Genomic DNA, 19,435 nt, shown 5'->3' with positions numbered 1-19,435 from the left:
TGTTAAAAATGTTGGACACCACTGATGTACAGAACAGATAGCTGTGGTTATTAAATTTATTCTTGTTTGTGAGAAATAGCCATATACAATATAACCATATAAACCGGAGTATTATTTCTGCTGTAATAGGTCAACACACCCCAGAAGATACAGTGAGTAAAATCTAAAGCACTAAACACTGAATAGGAAATGCTCTTGTCTCTTTGTTTGATTATAGTTTAAGCAGCTCCAAAAAGGAAAAAGAAACAAAACATGAAACAGTTCAACTTTTGTGCTTGTTGTACTATAGAAACACTTCTTAGTATGTTTAGATCCTTGAAATGTAAACAGACAGATTCACTAGTTTTCATTTGAATGATTTATGTACTGTAGAAATCTTTTTTTAAAGTAGCTAAATTGTCTCTTTGACTCTTTTCTTTGGGTTGCTCACATCTGGACTCATTATGAGTCAGCTGCAATATTTTCTTCTTTTTTTAAAGTTTAGTTTATTTGTGTAAAATCTCTAATATCCCTAGTAGCAGTTAAAGTATGAAATTAGCAAAAATCTAATACATATATAATATATATTGATTAATAAATAGGGATTTAACTCAAAGAAAAGGAAAACCAAGATGAAGCAGAAACAAAAATCTGCTGTTAGACAAGATACATCAGAGATATCCTGTAATAAAGAGAAATTACAACCAAATTAACAGTTCAGATGATAAAGATACATAGAAAGTTGCTGCAAAAAAAAAAAAAAAAAAATCAGTGCAAGACTTCCTATTGTTTGCACTGCTGATAAATGCAAAAAAGAAAATGTTTTGCAACAAACCAAGTGCTAGAAGTATTATTATTCATCATGACCAGGGATGATCATTTTTTTTACAGTAACTCCAAAATAGTTTGTGTTCTCACTTTTGTTAAAAATCTTTCTTTTATTGGGTTTTGCAGGATTATACAACATTTATATAAAGAACAAATAAATTTGCCATTTTTAATGTCCCATAAAGGAACAAAGACATGTATTTTTATAGAGAAGTGGGTTCAGTCTTTTCTTAAATGACAAATACATGTTTTGTCTAAGATATCGTGTGTTTGTGTGAATTTGTAAGATGTAGAGAAATCATAGTTGATTTACAAGCTTTTATTATAGCACCCCCATGTGGCCAATCAATGTAGTTTTTAAGACACTTGAAGTTGATGGAGACAGAAAACACACACACACACACTGCATTCACAAACACAAACTGAGCTCAAATAACTGAAACTAAAATCTGCATTACAACATTTTATTGACATTATTGAGTGTAGTTACATAAAAGTACATTTTGTTAATACATTTTGGTTCTGACTCACCAACATCTTTTTGAACCAGGTTCGATCAGTTTCTCACTTTAAGGCAACTGCATGGAAGCCACCTTGATACGATCAGAAGGTCAACGAGAGAATGATTCATTTAATTGATTGAATGAATATTTTATTGAATGAATAGCTTTTATTTAGTGAAGTTTGAATCTGGTTGGAACATTTCCTTGTCTGATACAGTCATTACATGTGAGCTAGAAATGAACTGCAGCCACTACAAAGTCCTCTTAGGCACTGATAAACACATATTCCTATTATCATCTTTAAAGTTATGCTAATACAAGACATTACATGATTAATTCAAGAGGATACATTATACATTGCTGTGTGTCTTTATTATAAAAACAATATCTTTTTAATGTACAACGCATGTTAAAGAAACAGTTCAGTCATTCTTTATGTTCATTCAGTGAATCCACAACTGATGCTCAACACTGCAGACTGTCCTCTGTAGGTGCTTTGTTAAATAATCATTAAGGTGCAAATGAAAAATATGTCATCTCATGTCAGTGCACAGACACAAAATTTGACTTTATTTTTAATCTAATATGTTGTAAAGAACAGAGATTTTCACAGGTCCAGAGACTTGACCAGGGACCAAGTCAGGCTGGATCCTAATCAGGGGCAGGTTTCCATGCATAATGTTTTGAGACCTGCTGCATGTGGCAATAAAATAGAGGTCCTTCAATAACATGAGTGTCTCATTAAAAAAATTATATAAAAAGGAAATAATAAAAATCCCTACGTTTTACTTCTCTTAGTCAACTTTCCAACCAGCGACTTTCTTTGAGCATAAAGAATGATTTGATTGCTTAATGATTGTCATTCAGTCTGATGATGTCTTGTCAAATAAATCTGTGGAATTCTGGGTAATGTAGTTGGATGAATGAATCCAGCATCTACGTGTGTGTTGTGAGAGTTTTGAAACTAAATCTCGTCAGTTGTGATATATATATACATATATATATATATATATATATACAGTATGTAGTATAATACATCACTGGTTCCCAACCTGGGGCCTCAACCCCCACTAGGGGTCGCCAAAGCTTCACTGGGGGTCACACGGCCTTCTTGATTTTAAGGGGTGTAAGCAAATCTTTTTAAAATATACAGTATGTCTCAACATCTCATTAATATCTGTGAAGAAAACAACTGTAAATGTAATTGTTGTTATTAAAGATATAAACTTTAAAAACTCTCATGAGGATAAGGGCACCTTAAATAGCCTCGTCCTGCATTAGAAATGTACGCAGCTAAAACACCCAAAGCGCTAATAGAAAAATGGTTAAGCATCAAGGGGAAGAGAACACTGAATATGTCTGAAAGAAGCCAATGTATAATAGTTAAAAATAAAGAAATAAATAATACAGAGAATTGTATAAAATGTTATTAAAAGTATAAGGAAAACTAACCTCTGATTCTCTGCAATATTCACATGAAATAATCTGCTCAAAGTTCATCCAAATTGCTTGTTGTGTGTTCACTATTTGGGTTAATTATACAGGTATTGATTGTTCTGTACTGTTTTTGTTATGCAATCAATATAACTTGAAATATCCATGAAATATGTCAGCTCGTCAGGGGTCATCAGTTTACTCAATGGTGGCATAGGAAAAGGAAAAAGGTTGGGAACCACTGTGATATAATATAATACATAACAGGAAGTCTCTAGCTTTACCCCAAACATCCCCTCAGCTCCCTCACTGGTAGAAAAATGCATTTTTCTGCAGTTAGAACAAGTGATACAGTGTTTTTTTCTGTTTTGGTCCGTGGGGAAGTGTGTTTTTTAAGTATTACACTGAATAAGGGAAACTATTATTATGACATATAGGCCTTTTTTTTCTATTACGGTTTCACAATCAGCTTTCATTTACCTTTTAATTTGTTATTATTTATTGTATTATATGATTATTATTATTAATTTCCTTTTATTATGATTATGATTATTATACTTTATTTGTTTTTATTTATTAATTATTGATATTGGATTTATATATGATGCTCATGTTATGGTATGTTTTTTGTCTTGTTTTTATTTATATTAAATGATGAAATGAGTTGTATCATGGAGAACAAATTACATGCATGGATGAAATGAGTTAACAAATAAAAAGTAAAAAAAAAAAGAAAAATATACTGTGTAGTCTGATCTCGGCATTATGTGGGATGATTTTGATATTACGTCACTTGCTCCTCCACATTTCACAGACTGATCAGATCTAAAATGGTGATGTTAGCTCTATAGGAAAAAGAAGAATGGAAACGTTGTCCCCCACATGTCCTCTGTAACCCGTCTTCCTCCCCTGCAGACCGTACTCTTCATCACTCACTGGCGTCTCAGGAGTTTGGAGAAGAATCCCTCAGAGGCCGGTTTGTCGCTCTGGGTCGGAGCCTCCTCTTTGGCTTGGGCCTTCACCTCTCCCAGCCCCAGCTCCCCCTCCAGCTGCTCCAGCTCCGACTGATCCAGCAGCTCAAAGTCCTCCACCTCGCTGTCCGACTCCTCGGTCAGCTCCAGCAGCCTGGTGGATTCTGGGCGTCTTGACCGCTCTCGGTGTTCGCTCGCCAATGTGATGCCGACAGCCGCTTCTATCCTCTCCTGGATGGCGGCTGTGACTGCGGCGGCAATGACGTCGCCCGCCATCTGGTTGACCAATTCAAGAGCGCTGGAGGCGGGTTGGTCTTTTTGTGGAGGAGGTGTATGCTTGGATTTGATTGGCTGTTGGGACTGAGGGTGAGGCGAGGGAAGGCCGAGGCTGAGGTCATCGTCGTCGTCGCCGTTCGTCGTGCCGTTGTCAAGAGACGGGAATTCAGGGAGGCCGCCAGTGAATACTTCTTCTCTGTCGAGGTCTGTGAGGATGAGTTAAAGTTAACAAAGGCTAAGATATATATATATACACAAAAACAGCAAGAATTTGATGAGCAGTGGCCAATACAGAGTTACCAAATGTACCTTCTGAGTTCTCAGTCTGTGGTGTGTGTCCTTCTGACAGGTTGAATGTACCGTTGTCTGTCCATGTCACATCAGACACCTCTGTATCCGACACAGACATTTCCTTACACACTGTGGAGTCGAGCTGCAGGAAGGAAACACATGGAGAAGTCAGATTTTAGAGCGCAGTAACAGTCTATGCATTGCACTTGATTTGTAGTTAAAGGATAGGTTCACATTTTTTCACATTTTTTCAGTCCAGCTGAATACAATACTCACATGTCCATATGTACAATGTAATCCAATCCAATGTAATGATGGGGGACAAAATCTACAGTCCTTATTCTAAGTAAAAATGCATCGTTCAATTGAAGTTCAATTGAAGCTACTATGAGACTTAAGCTGTCTGAATTAGTTTAATCAAATGTGTATCTTCCGAAATTTGTGATATTTGTACCAAATTCCCTCTTTCTGTTTCCCCAGACAGTGTTCCCTTGCTTAGCTGCAGTTGAGGCTAAAAAACTTGTGAAGAGCCCCACTTAATTTGTCCAATGGAATATATTTTTTTACAAGCAAATTACTGTGGCTGTGGATTTTGTCCCCCCCATCACTAAGAAGGAATCTCTGCCAGGCCGAGACAAACAGGATGAGTGATCACAGAGTCTAAAAAACGCCATGTACATATGGGCATGTGAGGATGTTTTTTAAAAAAAAGAACTATCCTTTAAAGGCCCCAACATTAGGCCCCATTTACACCCAGTACTAATATGTGATCTGTATCTGGATACATTATCTGGATTATAATATCCAATCTATGGGTCTTTGCATTCACACCTAGTACTAAAATGCGTTTTCATTTTCTCAATTTCTCAAAAGAGTGTAAATTTGGGGGTCAGGTGGTCAAAAAGGCCCCGACAGTTTTTCCCTCAGAGCAGATTTATTCTACCAAAAGCTGAGATTTAACTTAACCAGCAAGGAGAAATGTTTTTTTGGGAAAGTCAAGGCTTGAATAATTCAAGACAAGTCCAAGTCAAGAGTTTGAATTCTGTCTGGACAAATTCGATGTTGTGTCACAGGTTGAGATGTCAAGATGCAAGTCTTTCATTTCCTTGAATTCTTCCACATCACACCTGTGTAAGTTGTAAATTGGACCACAATTGGCTCCGAACTTGTTATGATGTCACAAATTGTGCTCATAGGCACACTTGTTAAACTGAGATTTAAGGTGAACACAGAGAAACTTTCCTCTTTCAATAGATGAAGGGGCAAGAAGAAAAAACATGTTTTTAAATGGAGGGGCACTTCAAATATTCAAATTATGTAGCTTTGCAAGACCTGCCTGTCGCTGTCTAATTCATTTGTTATTGTTCCAGGATTTTAACAGCTCAATATCTTGAGACTTAAAGGTTTTTGAGCTTAAAGGTTCAATATTTACCTTGGAAACAGTTTGACAAGCAGCTGACTTCTGCTGATTTCCAGTAAGGGGACCTTGTGCTAAGATTTTCAAGTCTCACAGGTGTTTGGCTTGACAAGCAACCTTCAAAAAATATCTTTTGGCCTTCGGTTTGGCACAGGCTTTGATGCTGATGTGGATCATGTGTATCGAATTTCAATTAGCTTTAACTGGAACCTGACAGTCAACAGAGGCATAATTAGATTGAGATGAGATGATCAGCCAACCTTGGGAAACATGGAGGAGAGGTCCGACTCGATGCCCTCTTTCTCGGTCTGAGCCTGCATGAGTCTTTTCTCTGCAAGGAAGAAAACAAGGACGGCACTGATTTACTTTTTTTGAAACACAAAAGTATGGATGTTAGTGTTATATGGATGTTGCTTAAGATTTATTGGTAGTGTTAATATTGTGCCATTTTGTATCTTTCTAATCTGTCTAATGCTTTTTCTTTTCGGACTGGTGATGCATGTGCTTCATGTTAGTTAAAGGTGCTCATCAGTCAAACCTGATCATCTGTAGTCCTCTGAATGGATGATTGAGGCAGCCTTTTGTATGTATATATACAGCATATTTGGAAGTGTTAAGATGCTCCCCATATACCTGATGAAGGTTGGATGGACCGAATGTTGTGTAGGAGTTCTTCTCATTGTGTATTTTTGTGTTGAAAGAATGAAGACGTGTAGACTATAATCAACATTCAATGCACATGACTACAATCTGGAGGTGTTTTGACAACTCTGTTCTTTCTCATAGTGCACTGATATAAAAGTCTTCCACCACTGCCGCCCAGTGGTGGAAGAAGTACTTAGATCCTTTACTTAGATCCTTTACTTAAGTAAAAGTACATAAGCAGTAGCAGTAAAATGTAGTTAAAGTATTGCAGTAAAAGTAGTGGTTTGGTCCCTCTGACTGATATATTATTATATATGACATCATTAGATTATTAATAGTGAAGCATCAGTGTTAGAGCAGCATGTTACTGTTGTAGCTGCTGGAGGTGGAGCTAGTTTCAACTACTTTATATACAATTAGATAGTTTAGTCCAGTGGTTCCCAACCTAGGGGTCGGGCCCCTCCAAGGGGTCACCAGATAAATCTGAGGGGTTGTGAGATGATTAATGGAAAAGGAAAGAAGGAAAAACAAAGTTCTGATACACAAATCTGTTTTCAGTTTTTGGACATTTTCTTTCATTTTTGATTTTTGGTGAAATATTGGATCATTTGAACATTTATTGAAATGAAACCATGCGAGACGTTTAGAAGGAAAAATTACTATTTGGTGGAGCTGTTAACAACTCATAGACATTTTAAACGTGACCCCGACTACATACTGCTTTTTGTAAGACGTCAAAAGCCAAAAAGCCTAACTAATACGTTCAAAAAACTCATTCAGCCACTCTGATTAGGCAACTTAAGTGCCCTACTGATCTAACATTGTGGATTTTTTTTTCGTGGAGGATGTGGAGGGGTTGTTAAGGTATATCTGCCATCCCCTGGGAATTTACAAATTCAGCGCCTATGTCGCTACAATTGCCAGCTGTTATAAACTAAAAGAAATTTCACCCTGAAAGCATACTTTAGCTCTTTCTTGCGAGTGATCTGTTTTCATTTTCAGTTTGTTTTCAGAAGACAAACTGGTTAGTTAGCAACAGCTTTAAGAGTGGTCATAAAAAGTCATGAGCACCACATGGAAACTAAAATCAAAGAACAAGTAAAATACAGTTCAGCCTCTACTGATTAACTGACTGTTGATCTCTTTGAAAGTGAAGAGCAGAAACAATGAGCACTTTGCACGATGCACTGATGCTGAGGAGTGAAAACTAACTGTAAGACAGAACGTGTTGATATACAGTATGCTTCATATTTTGCATGTATAGTAGGTACCATGATTCTCTTTGATTTTCCGAAGGAGCTCTCCAAGGCCAAAGTCCAGCTTCTGCAGAACTGGCTCCAGCCACAAACCGACCTCATGAAATGAAATCAGAGGCCACAGGAAGACGCCCAGCACTGCAGAGAGACGTCAGGACAGAAAATAAGAGAAAGTAAGTTTGTTTCCAAAAAATAGATCTGTTGTTTCTTAATCACAATTTGCACTGACCTGTGGCATTTTCAATGAATGATTGTTAACTGGTGAAGTTTGTATCTTAGCTCCTACTGGATGTCAATTTAACCAAAACCACAATAACAAATATGTGGCCAATGGATCAATTAATCAGTTTGGTCTGACTTACACTGGATTTTAAAGGCAAATACCAGTACTTGACAATGTACATAAACATATAAACACACAAACCCATAAATACATTTTTTTGAAGAATTGGTACCAAAACATGTACAAAGCAGGACATTTTTTACAGTTGAAAAATAAACTCTTCGGTGCTCTCTGGTGGACAAACTATGTAACAGAGACACTGTTTTTAATTACCTCAAATATACTGAATTTTTGACATTTCTGTACTGCAATTTCTTGTTACTTACCAGCTGAAAAACTATACAGTATATTGTATAACGATATATTGGCTCAGATGAATTATATGTCGGGCTCTATTCAGATGTAATGAATATGCTACAACAAAATCAGAGCATATATCAGTGCAGTGTGATAACAGTCTCTTCATGTGTTTTTAAAGTTTTCAAGTTCAAGTTTTTAAAGAGATCCCTGCCAGACATGTTGTAAGACATATAAAAATACTCTGCTTTGGATGATAATTTGTATCTGATATGGTTTTTTACACAAAAAAGTTCAATTACAGTACCTTGTTATTATTATTATTATTATGATTAAAAATCTACAATCTATGAATATGTAAACATTTTTTATTTCAAAGGTTTTCCTGCTGGACACAAGATGTCTCCTAATTCACTGTAAAGTCCATTCAGTGTTTGTGCACTGGAGGCTTCAAGTTTCCACATCACACTTGTGTAAGTTACATACTGGACCACGATTGGCTCCAAACTATTAGTGACGTCATAAATCATGGTACACGTGTTCGACTGAGATTTAAGTCGAGCACAGAAAAACTTTCCTCCTTCAGCAGATGAATGTGAAAACAAATTCTGCATGTGCATCATTCAGCACAGAGAAGAGAACATCCAACTGAAGGAACAAGAAAAACATATTTTGGATTGGAGGGGGACTATAAATTAACTTACCTAGAATATATGAGATAACAATCCCTGGAATGTAGCGTCCTAAGACAGCAAAGAAGGTACACAAACTGCAAACCAGCAAGCAAAACTACAAGAGAAAGGAAGCAAACACAAGAAGAATGACAGAAAAAAATGTATACTGATATATTCTCTTCTTATGCAGAGACAGTGAGTATCAGATACTTTCTTGAACACATTGAAGGAATAGTTTGACATTTTGGGAAATACACTTATTCTTTTCTTGACGAACTCCCCTTAAAAAAACAAACTGTTGTTTTTTACATTTCTGTTTGTGTACAGATTATACAAAGAAAATACATATTAATTAGTGAGCTTTAGTGAGGTATAGTAGGATGATAGGTGTATTGTTAACTTTGGAGAGAACCAGGCTGGCTCTTTCCCCTGCTTCTAGTCATTGTGCTATGTGAGAGTGGTATTAAAAGAGTACAGTCTCGACCTGCTCTATGTGAAAAGTGCCCTGAGATGACTTTTGTTGTGATTTGGCGCTATATAAATAAAAATTGGTTGATTGATAATCTCAAAGCCAATAAACATTTTCTCATATTGTTAAACTTTAAACTATTCATTTAAAATGCTGCAAATAATTACATGGTCATGGAGGGAATTTTTTATACAAATTTAATCATGCAGTACGACTTCTGTTGTCTCTAATAATATATCTAATAATATCTAATAAGCTAATGTAGATGGTCATATGGAATAAAACTGTATTTTGAGAATTTAAGAATTAAGAAAGCACAAATAAAACTTATTACAACAGATATCTTTCAAAACTTTTAAGATAAATCATTACATCTTTTGATATTTTGCATCACTGATAATTAAGTGTAATTACACCCAAGAACAAACTTTTCAAACACCCATTGTAATTTCAAACTGTACCAAAATTAAGCCACTGCATAGATTAATTAATTTCTTAATTCATTAAGCACATGAAAAAATTCCCTATGGGGACAATAAAGTATATCATTTTTTCTTTAAACAAAGACTGGATTCTTTTGACTATTTATTCCAGTGTAAAAGTGAGAAAACTTTCATAATTTCAAGTCAAGTAAATTTCAAGTATTTACATTCAAGTCCAGTTGCCCTTGATTCAACCCTCCTTGGATAACCATGACCTGGATGACTGACACAGACAAGTTTTCGCTCAAATCTGCTCCACCAAAGTCCTAGTGAGTGATGAAGTACTGTATGTATGTATCTGAATGGGCAAAATACCTCAGGAAGCCTGACAACCATATGCTTCTCTGCTCTATTGTAGTAACTCAGTGAATGGTTGACCTTAGTCTGGGGTCATCGGCCGTCTCTGGCTCACCTTGCCAGGGTTTTGCTGTTTGAAAGCTGATGTCTCCTGGAGGAAGAGTCTGAGGGAGTCGCTGAGCTGAAGTCCAGTCCCAGACCGGCTGTCCTGGCCTGAGTCAATAATCTCCCAGCTACAGGGGGAAGAAAGGCAAAAGCAATTTTAGTCATCTTTCAAAATGGCTGACAGAAATTTTAATTTCCAATGTCTTGCTTGCAGCATCTAAAGCAAATCAGCTTAGTTTCTTTTCCCCTGACTCCTAGAAAAGTCCTAGAGAGGAAGGCAAGAAGAAGTCGAGTATATGGTTGAGTATTGAAGGTGTCTGACTTTGATACTGGAGCCAAGGGATTGTGTCCTACCATTGGTTTCGTTAATGACGATCTTTCTCTTACGTTATCCAAGCAGTTTTAATTGCCCAAACTTGAAACAAATGAAAATGCTGGAGGTGATCGTGGTGTCTTGGTTTGACCGATGGAAGTAGATGATCACCAGAACATCCAAATAGGTCTTTTATTTTGTCACTGTAGTATGAGGATTGGACATATCCTTCAAAAATATATTTTCTTTCACTTAGAGCTGAAGTGTATAGTGGATTAATTGATCAGTTAATTAACAGAAAACTAATAAACAACAACTCAGTCAATTATAAAACATTTGCAAGTTTGTTGTATATTGAATACCTTGAACGTTGACTGTTGGTCGAAACAAATAAAACACTTTGAAGACACAAGCTTGGGCACTGGGAACTTATGGCCATTTTTGTAGAGCCTCTGATAATTCTCTATAGCTTCATCACTACGAGTGACACCCTTCACAGTTGTTTGGTCCAGTATCCTCCACCTGAAGACAATCTCCAAAATCAAGTCTTTCCTCTTACTTCATTAGCTGGATAAATATTTGGTTTCTCTTTGGAGTCTCCTCCAGCACTCTGCCATTATCTGACTCAAATTTGCGCTTCCACAGTCTAGATTTTAAAATAATGTCTTGAAAATCTGTACAGCACTTTGTTCAACATTGCTTTAAATTTGCTTTACAAACAAACTGAGTTGACTTGTTGGTATGCATGGATGATCACCTTGTAATTATTGATATGAAATGCAGTGACTGCATTATAAATAGTATCAGCATTTGACTTGACCAAGAAAGGGACTGAAGAGGTTTATTTGAAGGCTTAGAATTCTACTGGTTGAGGGTCATTGATAAAATTTAGTACAAGAAATAAAAGCCAGTCCAATGCAAATGTCATAGTCTAAATTAAGAAGCCTACAATAAAACTGGCAAGATGACTTAACAGACAGGTGGCAGATGGGAAAGTGCTTTTCAGGCTGTGGTCAAGTGGCTAGCTCTGGGGCTGAAAAGTGAAGCCAATGCGGAAGTGCCTTAAACCTGCATACTTTCTAATGTCCAGCAAGGGGCGACCCTATGGGCTGCAAAGAGAAGTTTGATTGTATAGAAGTCTATGAGAAAAATGACCACACTTCTCACTTGATTTATTACCTCAGTAAATATTTTCCTAATGTGTTTAAGGTCTCAATCACTAGTTTCAAGTCTTCTTCAATTCAGCTTGATATTCATTTTGTAAATTATGATCCCATTTAGATTAAAATAGACAACAAAGCAGGGTATGCTTTAGGGCATGACTACCTTGTGATTGACTAGTTGCTACCATGGTGACCTGTCAATTTAGATACATGTGTAGCAACATTGGTTATGTATTGTAATTGCAGACTCTATGAGTATAGGTGTAGCCCTCTAAGAGCTGTCGCTATTTCAGTGTATTTTCAGTTCATGAAAGTTAAGTGTAACATTTTGGTCACCTAAAAAGTCTTGTTTAGCATTCAATTGTACTAAAAGACCTTCTAAGGAGTCAGTTTTTCCAGTATGTTCATTTAGTTTTAAGCCTGTTTTTTGCTAGCCAAAATTAGCATCTCAATTAATATCACAGTAAACATTTATTACAGATGCACCTTGCTGACCAAGCCAGCTAGCAAGTGCTATTGTTAGGGTTAGCTCCACTCTCTAATCCAAATATGGTCATTTCTGGCTCCAAAAAACCAAGATGGCGACAGCCAAAATGCCAAACTCAAGGCTTCAAAACAGTAGTCTACAAATCAGCGTGTGACATCATAGTGGCTACGTCCACTTCTTTTATACTCTATGGCTGTGGTACCTCTAGGAATCCTGAGCCACCTGGTGAGGTATGAAAGTTTCCAGGTTGGGAGTTCCCAAAAATCATCTCCCCGTTTAAGCTCTACTATCATGCTCCCTCCCTCCTGATTCACATAAAACAGCTATAAAAAGCACATGTGTGGCTATGATAAATCGATATATAAATAGAATAGAAGTCCTGTCTCTGTTCCACTAGCTTAACTGGCTGTAACCCAAAAGGTTTTGTCATTGGGAGTTTCCTTAACCAATCTTTTAGGGGGGGACAATTATCAATGTGTGTTTTTAAAGCATAATAGTGGTCAAATTTTGGAACAAAGAAAACAATCTTTCAGTGTAAGACTAGGCTACAGTGTAGTAACTGTCTCTACAGGGTTCATCACATTAAATCGCGCTGGCTAAATTTAAGTCCAACAGAGGATGGAGACCACATGTCCTGTGAAAGCAGTTGTACTGGATACAGCTGGTGTGAAATCACCATGGAGATCTGGTTACTACAACAGCTGAGCAGGTTTCCACCAGTTAACACAACTGTGAGGTTCCTGCGCTAAGTGGAAAGCATGTGTGTGGTCCACAAGAGGGTATAAACAAAGTAAACTGCCATTAGTTTTGCAGGTCTTTGGTCGTAAACCCAAATATTCAGCAAATTAATATTTTCATTTGATGATGGCACAAAATTCTGTGCCAGTCAATCAAAAGTGAAAACTTTGACCCGGTGGCACTAGAGAAGATGTGTCAAGGAATCACCCGAGTGATGGCAATTCATCCTAAGGGGGACATGAATTTGTGCACCAAATTTCATGGTCATTCATCTGATAGTTGTTGAGATATTTCAGTTTGGACAAAAGTGGTGGACAGACCAATCAACATTGCTATTCCATAGTTAAAAATTTAATTTAGATTAAAAAACTGGCAATTAGCATCAATCTAAAGATACTTGTACATTTTGCAATAGCCTTGAAGACCCTATTAGAGCTGCAACAATTAGTCAATTGATTAATCAATTAGTCAACTGCCAGGAAATTAATGAGTGAATAATCATTAAAGCCATATTTTTTTTAGCAAAAATCGCAAAACTTCACTGGTTCTAGCTTCCCAAATGTGAATATTATCTGATTTTCATAATGTTCTATGATAATAAATTGATTATCTTTGGGTTTTAGACAATAGTCAGACAAACAAGACATTCTGAAAGTACCCATGGGCTCTGGGAACTTTTTACTGACATTTCATGAACCACATAAAATAATTGACATCAGTTTAACCATAGTGGTTTCTGTCTCCCCCCCAAATCAAGTATATACTGGGCTGCAGGGAACAAGCACAAGAGGCCAAGAGAAGCGACAGTATATCATATACACCCACCACCCCTCCCACCTGACCCAAACATCCAACCTTATGACGAAAAGGTCAACCCGCTGCTCCCCTCTCACTTTCCAGGCACGTGCCACCATAGGAGGCTGGTTTCCAGGGAAACATGATGGGCTGAACATGTGACAGTGATACTGTGAAGTAATAATAGCAGTAAGGGATGGACAGGTTAAGTATTTCCCTGTTCCATGTAAGACTCCCAGTCTCCCAGGAAAGTCTTTTTGGACAATGTACGGTAAAGTTTCACTGCATCGCCTGGAATGTGGCAAAGTTTGTTATTGGGTAATTTCCTTAGAAAATCTGACACCACTTTTGTTTTAGTTAGTTGTAGTTAAAGAATATATTACGAATATTTAGACTCTAACCATTTGGAAACCTTGGACGTGACAGAGTTCAATGCCATAGATGACAGTGTGGCCATGTTAACAAAACAAGAGGTTCAGTCTTAAAGTCCAATTTGAATTGACACCAACCCTCTTATCAAGACATGTCAACTTCTAAGTTGAGCAATATCTTGACTCTTGAACAGAGCAACCTTTTTGCGTCTAAATTTAAAAAAACTTTGCATTTTCTGGTGTGGTTATTAGTGTTTTAAAGTCCTGCCGCTGACTAGCTAACTAGTCAAATTTGTGATCTTAGCAAAGGGCGAAGAAACTTGGTGGAGGAAATGTAACAACTGTTATGCTTCACATCCATCTCTTCTATTACTTTCCTATATTCAAACATCTTGTCATGCATCATGGCTCCTCAGGATTGGTAAAACCTGGATTTATTGCAGGAAAATTGTGGACCAACATGAAGTCCGATCAAAGTAAGTTGGAGACTGCCAAATACTATCTATCAACTATCAAATACTACATAAACCTGCTCTGCTGAATGAGAAGAAACAGCATCCTCTTCGTATACATTTTACACAATGTACATTAGGCTCAAGCAACAGTGGCAACCATACAATCCACAAGTAGTTATGGCTTTCAGACTCGGCTATTTCTTGATGATTAAGAATTTCATTGTGCAATTAAAAACTAATAAAAAAAGTGTGTGTTTGAGATGTCATTCATTGTTTTTAGTCTGTTCAACCCATGCCCGGGTTAATTATAACAGGGTTTCATTGCATGAATCACTGTATGGATATCTGTGCACTGATTTAGAATTGGGGATAAAATGTTGACCAGAATTATAGTATGATTTAATGGACACAAGTTCAGAAATAAATATTTACCGTACACTGACCATGGTATGAAACAAGTAGAAAGCGACTCCTTCCTTCCTCTTTTTATTAGATGGGGTATTTTAAAATTTCTTAAAATTCATACTCACATCTGTCTCTCTGACAGCTTCACTAGTTTGTAGTTTCAAGTTTATCTGAAAGCATTTGCACAATGTAGGAAGAATAGCTGTCACCCACATGGGTGGCAAATCTCAATATTTTTCAGCCCTCCTGTCACATGCTGTCAGTGCTCCAGGAAAACTTTGGATACTTAGAAGAGAATATATCATGTTTCATTACTCCACCAGTCCTGTCCATTGCTCCGTCCAATCCATCAGTCTGAAATGATTTTTGCTATTGTTTCGGGCCCCGAAATGGAAAATGTTCTACCTTCTACAGCGATCTTGACAACAATCATGTCAGAGCAATGCAGACATGAAAGGAGGTCAGCAAAACCATATGAGCAGCTGTTGGGCAGATATCACTTTTTACCCAATCAGTAATCTCTAAAACAACACAGGGAGTGGCATGTCTGAGCCTCTAACAAGCCCAGTGATGGCGCCTTAAAAATAGAACAAGACAAACAATGCAAGGAATGGCGACAAAAACATCCAAGGAGGGAGGTGTAAATATGTTTCCCCGCCTGTCTGCATGGGCATATATAACAGAAATCCTGACTCTGAGGTAACTAATACCTGTTTACGTTCTGTGTACAGCCACATATACAGTGAGCTGACATTAACGGAGTACCAGTTGATCCAGTTAATACCTTTGCAAAATGCCAGTCTGCATGTATCTGCCCAAGACACTAAGCCAAAAGCTACAAGTAATAGAAGACACTGGTGTCATTGACGGAAAAGGAGTGATGACGCAACCATGTGTACTGCTTTCCAAGTAGATTCATGCTGTGTTGTTCAGGTTATGGATCTATTTAGACTGAAATTGAGAATTAAAGGCACCAAAAAACCAACTTCCCTTGTCATCAGTTGAGGTCATTAAGCATTAGAATGGGGCCAAACTCTAATTACACAATCAAAACACAGACAAAAACAAGATAACAGTCCCCCACATGATAGATTCTTAAGTATTGTCAAAAGCCTTAAATTTCTAGTTCACCTAAATCACCAAAAAATTTGGGAAAAAAACTCCATATTTTCTCACTCACCACCATTCCTCTTTTTGGGGCTTTAGTTAAAAGTAACCTGTGGTTACTAGGGCATTCTGGAAAAACAGTGCTGTCACCACAAACAAATTCCCATTCACTTGTTTTCAGGTGGAAGAGATTTCAGCAACAGATACTACATAAAACCCAAACTGTCTGCACTGTAAGATACCACAAGAGGTAAATAAGAAGATACACATTTTTTGTGATTTGGGGGAACTGACCCTTTAAGAAGAAGACAAAAGAAGCAAGCCACTGCTCTCTTTTTTCTCTACTTCCTTTCCCAGATCAAACACAACTCCAGTCATACCTCAGTCCTGCCCCACGATCTTCAGGAGACATCTCAAGAGCTTCGGGTTCCTTCAGAAGGTTCAACGACACTATTAAAGTCAGCCAAAAACTGTATGGTCAAAGTGTTATATTCGTTAGGTTGGAGGCAAGAAACAGCTAGAACGGCAGGTAGAATTGTCTTTCCCAGCAACAAGAAAAAAAAAACACTGGCGTGAGCTCGGGGTTAAGCCAAACTCAGGTTTTACGTGCCACACCACACGGCGCGAGAGCAGCTTGTGTTTATCCTCAATGAAGCCCCCGGTTGGAGTATTTCAAGAGGCCTCATCTAAAAATAACCTGGTCACACTACATTCCGACTGGCAGCCATCAGGAAGACAGACGGATGGGGTTAAGGGTGGGTAGAAACAGCAACCCTCCCAAACACACTTCCCGTTGTGTCAGTGACAGGGCAGGAACCGACAGATGAGGGAGGACATGTGTGTCTCATATTCTGTCAGGGGTTGACACAGTGTTGTTTGTATGTTGATGACAGTGTTCCCTACACACTGGTGGTTTACTTCAGAAGTGCGCAACAACACATGTTGTTTATTAAAAGTTTTTTTTTACCTATTGAAATAATAAATCAATCAATGTTATTTATTAAGGCTGGACAATAAACCCAATCTATTGATTTACCAACACCAGGGTTTGGTTTATTTCATTTTGCACAGTTTAAAATATAAGGAATAAACACAAACAATGCCAGAAAAATGTGCAGGGAGTGGAAAAAAGCCTAGATGGACTTATAGATTACCTCTACCTGAATAGTATACATACAGTATATAAATATAAAAGAAAAACAAAGTCACACTGTTATTTTTTTTTCATTAAAAAAAACAAACAAACAATAAAACCAAAATTAAATTAAATGTTTAATTAAATTATGTTTTAAATATGCTCTAAAGGACTTTAAGGACAAAGAAACTTTAAACCCAATGAGAATAGTTGATCCATAAATCTGAACTCACTGAATTCACTGAAAATTTGACTTCTGCTTCATAGATGTTTGATTGTCTGGTTGAATGAATCTGAGAGTTAATTTAAAAAAATGAAACCTGAATGATCTGAAATATTACCCTCATTGAATTGTATCATATCTATATAAACCTACACATTTGGAAAACGTTAATATTACAGATTGTAAGAAGTTAAACCAGAGGAGCCGATGGGGAGCGTAGAGGCGAGTGGGCTGCACTTCTGACAAAGTGTTTTTGTAGAAGAAAGATTCTGTGAAGAGTTGTGGGAAATGTACTCGCCCACATTATATTGTGATATGAAAAGTAAGGACAAATTCAAGAATAATAAAGGAAATTAAGACATTTTTTGTCTACAAAATAGCTTAATTTACTAATTATACCAATAGATTTGGTTACTTTTTTACTGACATGATCAACCTGATCTCAATCTTTATTCCAAGGATTTTTTTTTTTTTTTTTTTTTTTTTTTTCATCAGGGCAGGTGAAGCGATCCTTATCTGACAGCAGGATGTCTGTGTGTGTGTGTGTGTGTTTGTGTGGTGTACAAATGAGAAAATAATATATGATATATAATAACTTAAATGTGAATTAGAACAACGTTCAAAGCAACTTTGGATCATTCCTTTACTAACCGTCTCTATTTTTTAGCTTATTTTAGCTTAATCCAGACAATTGTTTTGTAACTTTCTCTGTTCTTTGAGCTGTCACACGTTGTGACAGTTTTTAGTTTTGTTTTATTTGTGTGCCTGATGTTGTATTGTCCAGGTCTCCCTTGAAAAAGAGATTGCTGGTTCAATAACAATGCATCTACTTACTGCAGCCCTTTACAATCACAAGCATTCTTACAATTAGCATCAAGGATTGTAATAAAACACTGAAAAAGCTCCCTTTGCACGTATCGAAAATGTTCATTAACCAAGATAACACAGATTTAAGGCCAACGAGGAAACAGTCCAGAGATTTTAAACACTGACAGAGCAATAAGACCAGTACTAATTAAGCGGCTTTTCTCATACAGAACTACACTAAAAATATCTACAACAACCCATGAAATCTAACTATGTTCAAACAACCCACAGTTCAGTCCAGAAGCACAAGATCATTAACTTTTCAGACAAACAAATTTATACTGACTAATTCACAGTATTCAAAAAAATCTCTTAATATATATATATAGTATATTATGTAATTCTTAGCCCAACAAACTTAACTTTCATTAAAAAATATTCCAGTGTAGAATCTGTTCCAAAACTACGGCTCAGTACACATTAAGAACAATCAAGAGAAACTTGGTTTTATAAAATATTCGACACATTTAGATTCATACTGGAGGTAGGTTATAACTTTGTTTACTTTTTTCAGCTTCTGATTGAAGAAAAAAAAATCTCAAATACACATTAAAAAAATACTTGTTAAGAAAGTGTTGACATGATTTTGTCATGATGACATATCAGGTGGACGTTGCTACACATGTGCTTTCTTAGAAGTTGAGCAAGGAAGTTGTTCTCAGGTGCAAACACCGGTCTGGGCACTGCAGGCATGGTCCATAGTTAGTTTTATAGTAAACATGATGTTCAGTACACAGGACAATGCAGCTGTTTTTTTTTTTAAGTAGATGATGTGGTAAAGAAAAAGTTGGGTAAACAATGAGCACTCCTCAGTTAGGATTATACCATACAGCAGGTTGATATATGATGTTTTATAAATGTGGAAAGAAGAATCTACACATTATAACACCGTTCAACACATGTATTTGCTGGATTACAGAACATAAACACAAATGACACCTCACTGTCTAAACCGATCCAACTTTTTCAGTCCCAATGCCGATACCTGGGCTTTGGGTATCAGCCGATACCAAGTACCAATCAATTCCAGCATTTAATTAATGAGCTGTATGCCTCACTGTGTGGAGACTGGGATCATTCTTTTATGTATAAAGCAACATCAGGCTCGACTTAAACATTGCTTTCCTAACTTTGTAAAAATAAATGTTACAAATAAATACATAGATATA

The 19,435-nt window shown here is 36.9% G+C and overlaps 1 protein-coding gene across 1 annotated transcript in view; it reads right to left on the bottom strand.

Annotated features, from left to right (window-relative positions):
• Window positions 1-3,339: 3,339 nt before the first annotated feature.
• retreg1 (reticulophagy regulator 1) overlaps window positions 3,340-19,435 on the bottom strand; it is a 28,867-nt gene continuing 12,771 nt past the window's right edge. The window contains exons 4-9 of the mRNA XM_042429317.1: window positions 10,218-10,335; window positions 8,885-8,969; window positions 7,616-7,738; window positions 5,960-6,030; window positions 4,301-4,424; window positions 3,340-4,197 (exon numbers count right to left, since the gene is read on the bottom strand). Of these exons, the coding sequence (XP_042285251.1) occupies window positions 3,677-4,197; window positions 4,301-4,424; window positions 5,960-6,030; window positions 7,616-7,738; window positions 8,885-8,969; window positions 10,218-10,335 (1,042 nt within the window). The 3' untranslated portion in view covers window positions 3,340-3,676. The remainder of the gene's footprint in view (window positions 4,198-4,300; window positions 4,425-5,959; window positions 6,031-7,615; window positions 7,739-8,884; window positions 8,970-10,217; window positions 10,336-19,435) is intronic.

The sequence above is a fragment of the Thunnus maccoyii genome, chromosome 12 (genome assembly GCF_910596095.1).
Source record: "Thunnus maccoyii chromosome 12, fThuMac1.1, whole genome shotgun sequence".
Lineage (NCBI taxonomy): Eukaryota > Metazoa > Chordata > Actinopteri > Scombriformes > Scombridae > Thunnus > Thunnus maccoyii.
Note: the sequence above shows the minus strand (reverse complement) of the source record. Positions and strands in the feature narration are given on the sequence as shown.